At 42.2% G+C, this 15,840-nt stretch overlaps 1 protein-coding gene across 1 annotated transcript; it reads left to right on the top strand.

Moving 5' to 3' along the window:
• Positions 1–8,200: 8,200 nt before the first annotated feature.
• Positions 8,201–15,076, top strand: grpr (gastrin-releasing peptide receptor). The gene is made up of 3 exons (XM_037686517.1): positions 8,201–8,604; positions 10,789–11,140; positions 14,762–15,076. Exons 1-3 carry the CDS (start codon positions 8,201–8,203, stop codon positions 15,074–15,076), a joined length of 1,071 nt encoding a protein of 356 aa, XP_037542445.1.
• Positions 15,077–15,840: the final 764 nt, after the last annotated feature.

Genomic DNA, 15,840 nt, shown 5'->3' with positions numbered 1-15,840 from the left:
CACGGATCAGAGGATGGAGGCGCGTCAGTGTGGAGAGAGGAGGAGAATGATGCTGAGCAGGAGCCCGCAGCTGATTGGATGGAAGCTGTGATGGACGGACGACGAGACTTCCTCACATGCACAGCTCTCATTCCAGTGAAAGGTGTAAATCATCGGCTCCTCTCATATTATTCAATTATTATTAATCAGCTTTCTTGTACAAATGAGGATTAAAAGAAGAACAGAAGAGTAGAGACAGTTTCTTGTGCAGACATGTTAGAATTCAACTGAGCTCAACATGTACATAAAAATCCATAGTCGTGCTTCAGGTTATTCCATGTTGTGATTCTAAAAGAAAGATATATTTTATATCTATAGGTGTAAGTTGATTTGATAAAGCTTAGCTGTAAATTCAGACATTGAAAATAAAAATAAGGTGATCCTTTTGACAGCTGAATAACTGATATTCATTGTTCTTGCTTTGATGCAGTCCTCCATCAAGGCGACAGTAGAACAAAAACTTTGGAAGCTGTGCGAGGGAACAGGAAAGAGGCCTAACATTCCTTGAAGAAATGTTCATCTCCTGCAGTCTGTCACAGTTTGCTGTAGTCTTATTTTATGTAGACAAAATGGTGGCTGGTCTGGTCCAACCAGTAAAATACAACGGTGCACATTCTGAGATATTATTCTGTTGCTGACTCTCAGCTACTGCCACATCCAGTTCTTTCTCAATAGCTGCAAACTGTCTAAGTTGTACTTTTATGTTGGCTTATGTCTACTATCTGTGGAGGCCATCTGAATTTGAAATGAATTCAAACTTAAATCAGTTGTAGATGTACATCAAATGAACACTTCCCGCACAAGTAATTAAAATCTGTCCAGTGGGTCATGTGATATTTTGTTAACAGACAAATGGGGTTGACTTAAGCAAAGATTTGGCACTGCGGGTAAGACTTATAGTTTGTGTTTTAAAATATGTTCAGCTACAACCACACCAAATAGCCTATCCATCCATCCATTTTCTTTACCCGTTTATTCCATTTTGGGTCACGGGGGTCGCTGGTGCCCATGTCCAGCAATCACTGTGCGAGGGGCGGGGTACACCCTGGATGGGTCGCAAGTCCATCACAGGGCCACATAGAGACAAACGAGACAAACAACCATTCACTCTCTCATTCACACCTAGGGACAATTTTAGAGTTACCAATCAGCCTAACATGCATGTTTTTGGTCTGTGGGAGGAAACCGGAGTACCCGGAGAAAACCCACGCATGCACGGAGAGAACATGCAAACTCCACCCAGAAAGGCCCCTGGACCGGGGTTTGAACCAGCGACCTGCTCGCTGAGAGGCAGCAGCTCTACCAGTTGCGCCACCGTGCTGCCCAAATAGCCTAATATCTGTTAAATGTATATTAACCATAGTGATTATTGTATTTTTTAAGGTTTTTGGGCCATCTTAACTGGGGCTCACTCCAAATGCTAATCTGTTATAAAATAAATGTTTCTTGAAAGTTTATTAAAACCCACCATCTTTACCAAGTCTTTACTGAAAACAGGAGTGTGGTTTCCATGGGAACATGTTTAACATCAAGCAGCTGCTGAACATTTAACTTCCTACAATATTTTATTTCAGTGCTTCGTAGTTGTTAATATACACTTCTTGCAGTTGAGGTGGTTTATGTCTTTATCTCTTGTTACATTGCACATGAACCTCTTCAGGCTGATTGGACTCATGTTCACCAGCAGGGGGCGACATAAACCATCAGGCTCAACTGCTGTCCATGGTGCTGAAGGAGCTGCTGCCGTCAGGGCTCAGAGGTGAGCACAGCCTCAGTTATACCATCCATCCATCCATCCATTATCTTTACCCACTTATTCCATTTTGGGTCACGGGGGTCGCTGGTGCCCATGTCCAGCAATCACTGTGCGAGGGGCGGGGTACACCATGGACGGGTCGCAAGTCCATCACAGGGACACATAGAGACAAACGAGACAAACAACCATTCACTCTCTCATTCACACCTAGGGACAATTTAGAGTTACCAATCAGCCTAACATGCATGTTTTTGGTCTGTGGGAGGAAACCGGAGCACCCGGAGAAAACCCACGCATGCACGGAGAGAACATGCAAACTCCACCTAGAAAGGCCCCTGGACCGGGGTTTGAACCAAGGACCTGCTCGCTGAGAGGCAGCAGCTCTACCAGTTGCGCCACCGTGCTGCTGCCTCAGTTATACAATTATAATAAAAACATGTTTGTTTGTTTGTTTTTAAATGAGAAATTGTTTTTTATTATTAAAAAGGACTGAATAATAAACAAAATTAAAATGTGCAAAGTGACAGCAAATACCATCATCACCCATAGTACTAGGTTTTATTAAAGTTTTCCCTGCCACAGTCAGACTGATGGCCCCTACACTACCTAACTCCACTTGTCATGTGACATAATATACTTTATGTACAGTGTAGACATAAACCACTTTATTCTTATTTTTATTTTATATAGCGTTGTTTCAATGTTTTTGACTATGACTGAGAGAGCGGTGCACAATAATTCTAGTGTGTCTGGATTGTTGGTCTGTGCACAAAGAGCAAAGAAAGAACTTTGAATTTTGAACTTTGAAATGACCAAAAAAAAACTAAAACAGCAGAAACATTTTAAAGAATGCAGATTTTGCAATCATAAATAAACGGCTAAAATGTTGATCAGATAGACAGACAGACATAAAGTTAGGTTATTTCTTACAAAAAGACACATATCAAGTTTTAAAAGACTTGACAGTGTCAAATAAAGATGACTCTGATCATCAGTGGGAGAGAAAGTCTTCACAATTCAAAAAATGTTTTTACGTGGGTCATCTTTGCTCTTTGTCCTGATGGAAAGGTGAGGGGTCCAGCAGTTCAAGAAGAAGTGCATACATAAGCAGAGGTGGAGAGTGGGCATACAGGTGAGCACTCAGGTAGGTGTGAAATTTCTGAGGGCACCATGCTGACAGGAACCTGGAATGAAAAACCCACAAAGAAATCCAGTTAGGTGTGGGGGAAAAGTGGAGAAAAAGACTGAAAAAAGGAAAAATGGCTAAAATCCTGAGACGGATGGACGGATGGACATTTGATAGTTGAGCACATCAACATCTTCAAGGGAGGATAAACTCTGATTGTTCCTTCTAAGTTCTGAGTCACTACATGTGACAGATACCACCCGTGTTCATTAAAACTTCGTCTCCCTGGGTAACATTTCCAAAATGATCCAAATGGTTATCTGGAATTGTAAGCGACACTTTGAATATTTTAATTTGAGACCAGCTTTTTATCTTTATCTCGTCTGGAAAGACAGAATAATAAAAGAGGGTGAATGCCACAGTGATATGAATGTGTAAGCAAAGGTCATTTCATGCATACTGAGCCAATTAAAAGAGTCGCTGCTAAATACAATCTCTCTGCTCTGAAACTGTCACTGGAGCAATTTAAAGAAAGCCGAAGCGTTTCTGAACATTTTTATTGTGAAATATCGAACGAGACGACGATGAGGGAAATCCAGGAACATCAAGAGAGGGGACGAAGAGCTCCGCCACTGGAAACAACATCAATGTTTGCTTTGAGTAAAATCAACTAATTATGTTTTAGTTTTTTCCAAGTCATTTCTTCCTTATGTTTTTCTATCAGGGTGTGAAAATAAAAAGTAAAAAGTTTAATAATGAATTCTGTAAGGGTTTTATTATCTTTGAAAGCATTCTGGTGGAATCTGAGCGTTTGCGTGTGGTGGGATTTCAAGAAATGGTTTAAGTCCTGCTCAGAGAAGCATATTTTCATTGGTCTCATCTGCTGCAGTGATGCAAAGAAAATCACATCAATTTGCATTTTTATGAGAAAAAGATTTGCGACTCAACTCGTCCCGTCCGAGGCCTCAGGAAAGAATGCCTCTTTGTGTCTTCAGAGACTCGAATGACCAAACCTGGAAGATGTTTACTCAGTTGTTCTGTGAAAGACCCTCTAAATTACATTTATGATAGAAATGTTTTTGTGCTGTTGTTACGAGTACGGTGACCCTGAAGTACAAACCACAACTGCAAATTAAAAAACTAATATGTAGTTGTGTTTTTAATATGTTGTGTTTTTTTTTTTTTTCTTTGTAGTTGCAGTTCAGGGCCACCGTATATGAGTTCTTGGAGCCCTAACACACAAGCTGACAGGTGAAACTCAAAAGGATGATTAAACGCCTTTAAAAGGCTCATTCAACAATAGCTGTGGCAAAAACACATAATAAAATAAATAAAGCCGTCATGGATTAAACATGCTGAAATTAACTTTAATAAAACCACTGTTTTGATTTGCTGTGTTCTGGTCCCACAGCGTCCCAGTGGACCCTTGGCCGTTTGCGTTTTCCTCCTTGTTGTGATGGCTGTAACACATCTGGCTGCAGAAAACAAAATCATGTTGAAAACTTTTCTTTATGAGCAACATTTAAACTCTGTGACGTTGCCAGCATCAAATTTGTAGAGAATAAATAAAAAAATTCTGTCATGTTTAAGATATTTGAAGTAACTTTTCCCTTATTTTAAATTTCATTGGAGTTCATAAATGTAATTTAGAGGGCCTTTCATAGACCAACTGAGTAAACATCTTCCAGGTTTGGTCATTCGAGTGTCTCTGAAGACACAAAGAGGCATTCTTTCCTGAGGCCTCAGATGGGATGAGTTGTCACTGCTTTCACCCACCTGGAGCAGAAGAACTCCTACGTCCATTCGCTCTTTGTGGATTTCACATCTGCCTTCAACACCATGATCCCCCAAACCCTGATGGACAAACTACTCACAATAGGACTAAGCCCCTCCATTTGCAACTGGGTCCTGGACTTTTTAAGCAACAGACCACAGTCTGTGAGGATCCACAACTTCTTCTCCTCCATCATAACCCTCACCACTGGCTCTCCTCAGGGCTGTGTGTTGAGCCCCAACCTGTTCACTCTGCTAACATATGATTGTGCAGCTACCCATCCAGGCTGTCATATTTTAAAGTTTGCAGATGATAGAGTGGTGGTGGGATGCATCACAAACAATGATGAGTCCAGCTACAGACAGGAGTTGGAACACCTGGAGAGCTGGTGCAGGAAGAACAACCTTCACATCAATGTGAAGAAGACAAAAGAGATGTCATGGATTTCAGACGTAACAAACACACCTACCTCCACCCACAAAAATAGGATGATCTGCGGTGGAAGTGGTCTCTAGCTACAAGTACTTGGGTGTGCACCTGAATGACAACCTGAGCTGGAGCAACAACACCACCAGCCTGATCAAGAAAGCTCATCAGAGACTCTACTTCCTCAGGCGTCTGAGACGAGCTGGTCTGGGAAGCTCAGTCCTCACCTCCTTCTACAGGTGTGCAGTGGAGAGCATCCTGTGCTCCAGCATCAACGTGTGGCATGGAAGCTGCACAGCTGCAGAAAGAAAAGCTTTGCAGAGAGCGGTGAAGGCTGCACAGAAGTCTGTCGGAGTCAGTCTCCCCGCCATCACAGACATTTACACCTCCAGATGCAGGAAGAGGACCGCCTGCATCATGAAGGACCCCACTCACCCAGCACACACACTTTTTGTCCCACTCCCCTCAGGTAGAGGAGCATTAAGTGTAGAACCACTAGACTGAGGAACAGCTTATACCCTTAGGCTGATAGACTCATGAATATCTAACCAGGAGAATCACTGTAATGACACTTTAATTGGTGATGTCACTTTATCTATGCTGCTGTATTCACACCCATCTGCTCACAACAGACTCATGTTCAGGCTGTTGTTTAACACATCATATTATATTATATCATTATTGTTAAGTGTATATCTTAGATCCTTGAATACTGTTTCTTCTTTTTAAATATACTTTATATTTTTGCTATTTTCGGTGTAACTGGGATCTTGTGTACACAATTTCATTCCACCTCATGTACCACATATGATGCAAATTACAATAAAGAACCTTGAACCGTGAAAAGGTTCCATGTAACTGAACTGATTCATCTTTGTGAAGCAGTTGGACCCTGATATGTTGTATACATTTAAATCAATAAGGAACAAAGATGACTTATGAGAAGGATGGGTGCTCAAAAACTGCAGTTTCAGTTTTTGTGCTTTTAAAGCTGTTAGTTTTATGCATTTTTATGGACTTTGTTAATCAGTACTTTTGTTGGGTTTTTGTCTTTTACTGTTGTTTATTTTCTTCTTCTTCATTTCAGTTTATCATAAAAAAAACCAATTTTTATTAGTTAATGGTTCTAAATTCTATAGTAAATAACGTAACATTTACTCTGTATTGTTCCTTAAATCTAAACAGAAATGTCTTTCTGAGGAATATTTAGGTCCCCGTTGTGTCCAAAGGCTGTTTTTTTGCTGCTCTGACATGTTTGTTCTGGGTAAATGTTCTGTCTGAAGCAGAGCTGCAGCCAACAAAAGCTTCTGCAGTCTCACGTACTTTGCCAAAACCTTGTGAGCGTCTTTCAAAGTGACAATTTGATGTGATAGAGAATGACAAGAACAACTAGCGGGCAAAATTTCGTGGAAGTCGGTGGAGACGATGAAATGTGGATAAAGGCGAACATGTAAATTTTATCCTTTAAATTTTTCCTCAAAGACACTGAAGTTACCAACTCTCTGCTGCAGCTCAGAAAGGGCACGGTTCTGACTAAATGGAGGCTTTGTTCTCCATGAGTTCTCGGTTTGGGGTTTTGAAAGAGCAGATTTTATTTACAAATGAGCAGAGGATGCTAACAATTTAAACACTGATCTATTAGCACGCAGAGTATTTGTTGTGAATGACTCTCAGCTACTACCACACCAAATTCTAACTCAAACTGACGGAGTTTCAGACACTTGTTGCGTTGAAGTGTGATAAGCTGCGGCGTCCATCTTGACTCAGATTCACTCCAAAAGTTAACCAGTTACAGACGAACAGGTAATAATTACCTTCTGAGAGTTTCATTTCTATCTGTCTAGTGCTTCATAAGATATTTTGCTAACAGTCAAACACGTGCACATAATGCAAAATTATTTATGTAAACATGCAAATTTAAAAAATGTATTATTTCACAACATGTCGAACGTCACAGTTTAAACATAGAGTGCTGTTTTTGTGGTATAGGTTCAAGAACAAATTGTTTTTTTCTAGTTCATCCAAACGATCCAGTCCCCCGGCACAAACAGAGTAATATTGTGTATGTTGTTCAGTGTCAGGAGGGTGATCAGTCTTACATCGGGGAAACTAAACAGCCACTGGCCAAAAGGATGGCCCGGCACAGAAGATCAACATCATCAGGCCAGAACTCTGCGGTCTTCACTCATCTGTAGGTCAGAGGTCACTCGTTCAGGGATGAAGATGTGCACATCCTGGATCCCCTTCCTACAGCGCTGTTATTATTTTATATATTGTCACTCAGCTGTGAATAGCAAGCAGCCATCAGAGCACTAACCATCAGTCATTAGACTGATGGTCCTCCGTTATGTGAACAAGTTTTGTCTGTAAGTGTTGGATAAATTAAATATCCTTTCATCATTTCTTTACTCAAACAAGCCACTCTGAAGACACGAGAAGATTTTCAAACTGGTCTTTACTTGCAAGGATGTCACGAGGAAGCTTTTACCAGTTTAGCCTCGTCTGTGAGAATTTGCCTCGGTCAAAGAGGCAGGAAAAGCAACTCTGTAACGTGCACACATTAGTTTAACATCAGCTGATAAACAACATCCATAACATTTACTTAAATTCTCTTGACAAACAGCCAACTGGTTCATCCACTGGGAGAAGGTGACATTTATAAGACTGAGTTTGTTGCAGCTCCTCAGACTGACAAAGTCTTTTGGATAAAAGATGCAGGATACTTTGATTTGGTAGATTTATAACATCAAAGTTGTTAATTTTCAGAATCCACATCTGGCTGATTCAGAAGACACTGTGAGTGAAACTCTACATGCGCTCTTATAAAGTCTGCCTGGTAAACTGGTGACCAGTTTGGTCTCTGGTTGCATCATCTCTGAGAAGGGACGTCCAAACTGCACACGTGACCAACTCATATATGTTATTGAATTCATGTGTAGTTCCGTTTTCTTCTAACAGGTCTTTCCCATCACTCAGCTCCAAGTGGTCCGTGACGTGACGCACGCGCCTGCAGGAGGCAGTTTATAAAGCAGCCAGAAAACAACCGGAGTGCAGACCGTCCTCCACCTGTGCGCGCTGGATGGAGGATCTGTTGGTTTTACCCGCGGAGGACAGCGCGCCTCTAAATGTCTCCGGGGGGGTCTGGGGTCCCGCCCCGGAGCAGCACCAGTACATCATCTGGATCCCCAGCGTCGGGATCGCGGTGGTCTACGGCATCATCATCCTCGTGGGTCTGGTGGGGAACGTGACCCTGATGAAGACGTGTCTGCTGGTGAAGTCCATGCGCACGGTGCCCAACCTGTTCCTGTCCAGCCTGGCTCTGGGGGACCTGCTGCTGCTGGTCACCTGCGCCCCAGTGGACGCCAGCCGGTACCTGCTGGACCAGTGGCTGTTCGGTCGGCTCGGCTGCAAACTCATCCCGTTCATCCAGCTCAGCTCCGTGGGGGTGTCCGTGTTCACCCTGACTGCGCTCTCCGCGGACCGGTACCACACTGACCTCAGACCTGCTGTCACCAAATCCAGCCAGATTATTGACACTTAGGGCTAAAATAAGAGCAGTTCAGGTTTGGAAGACATGAGCTCACCTCCAAACAAACTTAACAAGAATTAAAACGTGTCTTTTTATAGTCACTTGAAGTTTTATCTGGATTTATGCGTCTTAAAACATGATAAAGAAGCAACAGATGAACTTTGGCACAGTCTGGTTCGCTCCAGCATCTTGACTTGTTCAGTTTAATTTGAGCTTCAAGGAATTTTTCATTTAAGTCAAGTAGTTCTTTGACTCGTGTTTCTGTTTTTATCCTTCTCAGAATTTGGCCTTCGTTAAATAAAACGTGAACATAATAAAAATGCTCTGAATCCACTGTTTCTCATGTGCAAAACACATGTTATATGTTTCACATTCATGTTTTCACTTGACTTTTCTTCTGTTTTCTCTGTAAAGGTGCATGAACTTCTCATTTCTAATAGTAAAATATCAAATTCAATAGATTTATTTAAAAAGAGTTTTCCCCTAACATGAAAGCTTTAATGAAATGAACTCTGTTTGTGTCAAATAGAACAGTCTTCACTGAGAACATGGAACATGTTTTGCACATGATAATCAAAGATTTAGAACAAACAAAAAACATGGACGTCATGTAGAAGATCACACAAATTCACACGTGGACACATGTTAAAATACCACGTGAAACACGACAGGTGTTTGTGTGCGGGGCACATTTTCAATATATGAACATGTAAATAGCCTTTGTGTGGAAATATTCACATATTTTAAAACCACTGCGAGCAACTCTTTAGCTTTTTGTCATTTTTGTTACAGATCGTGGCGATAATTCCAGCAAACACGCACAAAACAAAAGAACCACGACAAAAACGCAGTGCGTTGTCAAAGAAAAAGAAAATAAATCAAAATATTTACACACACGTACACAATTAAGTCTATTCCAATTGATTAGTGAGACTCTTTTTAGTTCCAGATGTGTTGGTGTGCAGCTGCATGACAAACATCTGTAAAACACAGACTGATAATTATAATGAAAGTACTGAAACCAGCATATTGATAGTAAGAAAATAAAGTGTAACATAGTGACTGTACCAACAGTGGCAGCATCACCACAGAAATCAATATATTAATACTGCTAATGATAGTAACCAAATATAAAACAAGTACAAAGAAAAGTAAATAAATAAAATACCAAAGCTGCCACCACACAACCACACAGCAATTTTTTACTTCGGCTATTTAGCCAAAGCAAAAGTCAGGGGTATTAGTTTATCTAAAAACAACATATAAAGCAGAACATCAGTGAAACAACTTCTTACATGTAGCTTAATTTCAGCTTGTTATTTTTTTAACTGTATGATACATGCATGTTGGAAATCTTCACTTGTTTTTGTGCCAAAACTATGTGTAAATAATTTAAAAAGTACCTTTGGCTACTTTTTCAATGAGAGCTTTACTTAATTAAAATAAGTCAAATTACATTTTACTCCCAGTCTAGATTAACTGTAACTTTAGGATGTTTTAATCTTTAGTTTGTCTTATGAGCAATAAAATAAGTATACAACAAAAGCCTGTAAAAGGTGTTGATGTTTTCCTCAAGACTCTGAATAAAGTTCTGTGAGTTTGAATGATATATAAGAGCATTAAAAGCAGGAATAAACAGATGCATGAAGATATTTACATGACTAAAAAAAACATCACTTTTGTCTCTGTTCATCACTAAAGTTGATTTATTTTGTTGAAAACTTTAGTAGTTTTGACCAAAGGGGGAAATAAATAAATCAAGTGTGAAAACTTGTTTATATCTTATAATAAAATGCTTTCTTAAGATGAACGGAGGCGATGCACGGCAGGAGCTTTTAAATTTCCAACGTTTAACGTTTTTGTGGTGTTTTTAGGAGAAAAGTGCAGCTGTCAAGCAGATCTGTGTAGATTTTAATGACAGCGGTGATTAACTCAGTCCCTGCAGATCAGATCACCTCCTGCTGCCGTTGATGCAGAACTTTGAGTTCCTCTGTTGTGAATCTGAGTCTGTTCTTTCACTGCCGTTTATTAAAAGTAGTGATTAGACGACAAAACCAGCTCCTGCTGTTGCCTCTGATTAGACACATTAAAGACTGTTTGATGAGGTCTTCACAGCTTGTTGCTTGTCCCCCCCCCAGGTACAGAGCTATAGTGAAGCCTCTGGACAGCCACAGATCCAACCCCACGCTCAGCATCAGCCTACGTGTCGGGTCCATCTGGCTGCTCTCCTTAACTCTGGCTATTCCCGAGGCCGTCTTCTCCGACCTGCACACCTTCACCACCAGCCACACCAACGAGACATTTGTGACCTGCGCGCCTTACCCCCACGCAGGGGAGCTGCACCCGAAGATCCACTCCACCGCCTCCTTCCTCATCTTCTACGTGCTCCCGCTGCTCATCATTTCTGTTTACTACGTGTTCATCGCTCGCAGCCTGGTCAGCAGCTCTGCAGACATCTCTGCTGAGGGACACCTGCACCTCCACAAACAGGTGTGGCTTCAAACTCTAATGTGTGTTTGCGCAGTTTCCCAAGAGAGTGCTTTCTTTTATAGTGTTCAGATTTTATTTTAACAAGAACAAAACTAGCCGTTCAGTTTGCACGTGACCACAGTCCGCCTGGACTCGTTCAGCTTTAATGAAAGAAGAAGCAGACTCAGTTTGATTGAAAACAACAGCAACATCTGGAAGGGAAAGACAACTATGTCCCTGCTTTATTGTTCACTTTTAGCAACAGGACGCCATATTAACAACAGTGTTGAAACCAATGAAGCAAAGGTTCACATTAACCATTAACTCGTTAACTTTAATGAGTTTGTTTTCAGTTTTGTGTCATTCTAAAACACTTTTTTTTTGTGTGTAAATCTTTCTTGGAGAAAACAGCTATTCATGTTCAATAGCTTTTCAGCACATTTGTATAATAATTATTATAATTATTATTAACAAAAATAACATGTAAGAATGAAAATAGAGCTGGCTGCAGCCTGCCAGCATTTCAATGGAAGAAAAGGCACTTTGTTGCCAAACGCTTGTCTTTGTCACGGCCTCCTAAATCTTCTGGTTGCTCAGCAACTTTTCAAACAGTCCCAGTTTTACCACAACGAGCTGCTTGCACTCTTTTTTTCCTGAATGGATTAAAGGAAGCATTGCTGCACTGAAAGGCATCAACCTACAAACAACTGATCATTTCCCACCTTTTTCAGATGTCAGTCTAAATCAGGGCTATTCAACTGGCAGCCCGTGGGCCATTTCCGGCCCGCAGGTGACTTCAATCTGTCCCACTTCATTATTTTGTTTATTTTTTGGGGGGGTGGTTCTAGGTTTGGGTTCTGGTTATTGCATTTATGATTCAATGCAATAAAATAAACACATTTAAAAGTAACAGATCATTTTAAACTTTGGTTTATAATGATTTTAATCACTGGATGTCCGGCATGACTTTCAGAAACTATGGCCCTCTGAGCAGTTTTGTTCAATAGCCCTGATCTAAATGATGTGGTGGTAGTTGAGAGTCATCCACAACACATACTCTGAAAGTGACATTTTCCTATATTATGTTAGATATATGTTAGACGGCTTCAAGGTGATTCTGGTCCACCATCCGGCGTCTCAGGGGGGAAAGCGGTACGCCACCAACACTGTTTATAGTGGGGGTGGTGTGCTGCTGACCTCAACTTGGGATGTCGTGGGTCGGTGGGCAGAATACTTTGAAGACCTCCTCAATCCCAACGGCACATCTTCCACTGAGGAAGGGGTCTCTGGATCGGGCCCTCCAATCTCTGGCGCAGAGGTCACCTAGGTGGTTAAAAAGCTCCTCGGTGGCAGGGTCCCAGGGGTGGATGAGATTCGCCCGGAGTTCCTTAAGGCTCTGGATGTAGTAGGGTTGTGTTGGCTTACGTGACTCTGCAATATTGTGTGGACATCAGGGGACAGTCCCCTGGATTGGCAGACCGGGGTGGTGGTCCCCCTATTCAAAAAGGGGCACCGTAGAGTGTGTTCCAACTACAGGGGGATCATGCTCTTAAGGCTCCCTGGTAAGGTCTATTCGGGGGGTTCTGGAGAGGAGGGTCCATCGGATAGGCGAACCTCGGATTCAGGAGGAGCAGTGCGGTTTTCATCCTGGTCGTGGAACACTGGACCAGCTCTGCACTCTCAGCAGGGTCCTAGAGGGTGCGTGGGAGTTTGCCCAACCGGTCTACATGTGCTTTGTGGACTTGGAGAAGGCGTTCGACCGCGTCCCTCTGGGAACCCTGTGGCAGGTACTCTGGGAGTATGGGGTACCGGGCCCTTTGATACGGGATGTTAGGTCCCTGTATGACTGGTGTCAGAGCCTGGTCCGCATTGCCGGCAGTAAGTCGGACTTATTCCCGGTGAGAGTTGGACTCCGCCAAGGTTGCCCTTTGTCACCGATTCTGTTCATAACTTTTATGGACAGAATTTCTAGGCACAGCCAAGGTGTTGAGGGGATCCGTTTTGGTGGCCTTAGGATTGCTTCTTTGCTTTTTGCAGATGATGTGGTCTTATTGGCTTCATCAGATCGTGATCTACAGCTTTCGCTGGAGTGGTTCGCAGCTGAGTGCGACGCGGCCAGGATGAGGACCAGTTCCTCCAAATCCGAGGCCATGGTCTTGAGCTGGAAAAGGGTAGAGTGCCCTCTCCGGGTCAGGGAGGAGGTCCTACCCCAAGTGGAGGAGTTCTAGTATCTTGGGGTCTTGTTCACGAATGAGGGAAAAATGGAGCGTGAGATCGATAGACGTATAGGTGCAGCGTCTGCAGTGAAGCGGGTGCTGTACCGGTCTGTCGTAGTGAAGAGAGAGCTGAGTCAAAAGGCGAAGCTCTCAATTTACCAATCGATCTGCGTTCCTACTATCATCTATGGTCATGAGCTTTGGGTTGTGACCAAAAAAATGAGATCTTGGATACAAGCGTCCGAAATGAGTTTTCTCCGCAGGGTGTCTGGGCTCTCCCTTAGAGACAGGGTGAGAAGCTCGATCATCCGGGAGGGACTCAGAGTAGAGTTGCTGCTTCTCCACGTCGAGAGGAGCCAGTTGAGGTGGCTCGGGCATCTGTTTAGGATGCCTTCTGGACGCCTCCCTGGTGAGGTGTTCCGGACACGTCCCACCGGAAGGAGGCCCAGAGGAAGACCCAGGACACGCTGGAGGGACTATGTTTCTCGGCTGGCCTGGGAACGCCTCGGGATTCCCCCGGAGGAGCTGGACCAAGTGGCTGGGGAGAGGGAAGTCTGGGCCTCCCTACTTAGGCTGCTACCCCCGCGACCCGACCCCGGATAAGCGGAAGAAAATGGATGGATGGATGTTAGATTGCACATAACATTATGTTCAAGTAGGTTTTATTGTTGTTTCAACACATGTGGTACATGAGGTGGAACAAAATTATTTACACAGGGTCCCAGTTACACCCAACAATAGCCAAATTATATATTAACTAAGATATATGCTAAACACTAATACTGTTTATGTGCATAATAGTTTATTTTCAAGGTTTGACCCAAATAACTTCATTATTTCTCATTAGAAGATTATCTTAGTTTCAAACTCTGGCATGAAAAATGATGAGTGAGCAGCAGCCAAGGTCAAAAAAAAAAAAAAAAAAAACTTTGAAAGAACTTCAGAAACTCTGGGGAACAGATTAGGACAATTATAAAAGATGCAAAAAAAAAAAATGTGACTGCTTGCAAGCAAATTATAAGTTAATTACGGGTGAATGGAGACTTTTGTTAAGTACTTTAAATGATTTGAATTAGCAGGAGCATAGCTACATCTTTAAGAAGGTCCTGGGTTCAATCCCCGGTTGGACCTGGGGTCTTTCTGGGTGGAGTTTGCATGTTCTTCTCGTGCTTGCGTGGGTTTTCTCCGGGTACTCCGATTTCCTACCACAGAACAAAAACATGCATGATAGTCTGCCTTCAGGCCCAGGCCTCTCTTGCAAAAGAAATCTGTGATCTCAGTGGGATTTGCTTGGTTAAATAAATTAAATAAATAAATCTGAGGCTTACTGTGATGTGTTTTCAGGGAACAAACAGTTACAAATAAGTAAATTAAAATAGCACAATGACAGACATTTTAAATCTCTTTTATTGTTTCTTTTTGTCAGATCAAGTCCCGGAAGCGTTTGGCCAAAACCGTGCTGGTGTTCGTTGGCCTGTTCGCAGTCTGTTGGCTCCCCAGTCACGTCATCTACCTGTACCGCTCCTACCACTACGGCCAGGTGGACACATCACTAGCCCACTTCATCGCCAGCGTGTGCGCTCGCGTCTTGGCCTTCACCAACTCCTGCGTGAACCCGTTCGCTCTGTACCTGATGAGCAAAAGCTTCAGCAAACACTTCAGAAAGCAGCTGCTGTGCTGCAGCTCTCCCAGGCAGCTGTACAGTCAAAGCAGCGCCAGCACCAACATAACCACCGTCTGAAGGAGTTCAAACCAGCGCACTATAGCTGCTTCAGCAGGACTCCCCCAACGCTGACGCAATGAACACATTCGTAAATTATTTTCAAATGCTTGACAACTTTCCAAAATGAAAAGGTACTTTAGCTTTTTTTTTATACAAAAGACAAAGGTGTTACAGATTTAAAGACGCTTGAACTGAACTTTGAGACATATTCCCTGTTGTTGTGTTTGTTTTTCATAGCAGTAATATTAAAAAGGGGCATTGTATGGCTTAAAACCCCAAATTATTTAGACATAAAAGTTACAGTATGTGTCATTTGATGCTTTTATATAAAACTGAAATGATCTCAGCAGTCATTATTAGTGAATGCAAAGCAGTTTTGTTGTGCACATTTTCATTGCTTTAAAGGTTAATGAGGCAGTGTTTATTTATTGTTAGGGAACTTTTGGTCAAAGTTGATGGAAGTTTTTAACCACTATGGCTTAGAATATCCTGATGCATGCTCAATAATCCAGATAGAAAAATCTAAAAAAGTTAAATCTGGTCTTCTGGACATAAAAAAAAAAAAAAAAAACACAAAACAAAACAAATAAATTGTAGAAATGTTTCGTCTTTCATCCGAAAGACTTCTTCAGTCTGAGGTGCTGTATTCAGCTCAGTCTTATAAATAGCACCCTCTCGCAGTGGATCAGCCAGTCTGCTGCTGACAGCAGCAACAGACCCCACTGCGAAAGGGTTCTATTTATAAGCCTGAGCTGAATACAGCACCTCAGACTGAAGAAGTC

Source organism: Nematolebias whitei, chromosome 13 (assembly GCF_014905685.2).
Source record: "Nematolebias whitei isolate Nwh7 chromosome 13, NemWhi1, whole genome shotgun sequence".
Lineage (NCBI taxonomy): Eukaryota > Metazoa > Chordata > Actinopteri > Cyprinodontiformes > Rivulidae > Nematolebias > Nematolebias whitei.
Note: the sequence above shows the minus strand (reverse complement) of the source record. Positions and strands in the feature narration are given on the sequence as shown.

Bases quoted from the DNA above. Each gene is read 5' to 3' on its own strand.
- grpr (XM_037686517.1), top strand. From the start codon at position 8,201: ATGGAGGATCTGTTGGTTTTACCCGCGGAGGACAGCGCGCCTCTAAAT. The intron at 8,605-10,788 runs GTACCACACTGA...TCCCCCCCCCAG, and splicing joins ACTGCGCTCTCCGCGGACCG to GTACAGAGCTATAGTGAAGC. The intron at 11,141-14,761 runs GTGTGGCTTCAA...TCTTTTTGTCAG, and splicing joins ACCTGCACCTCCACAAACAG to ATCAAGTCCCGGAAGCGTTT.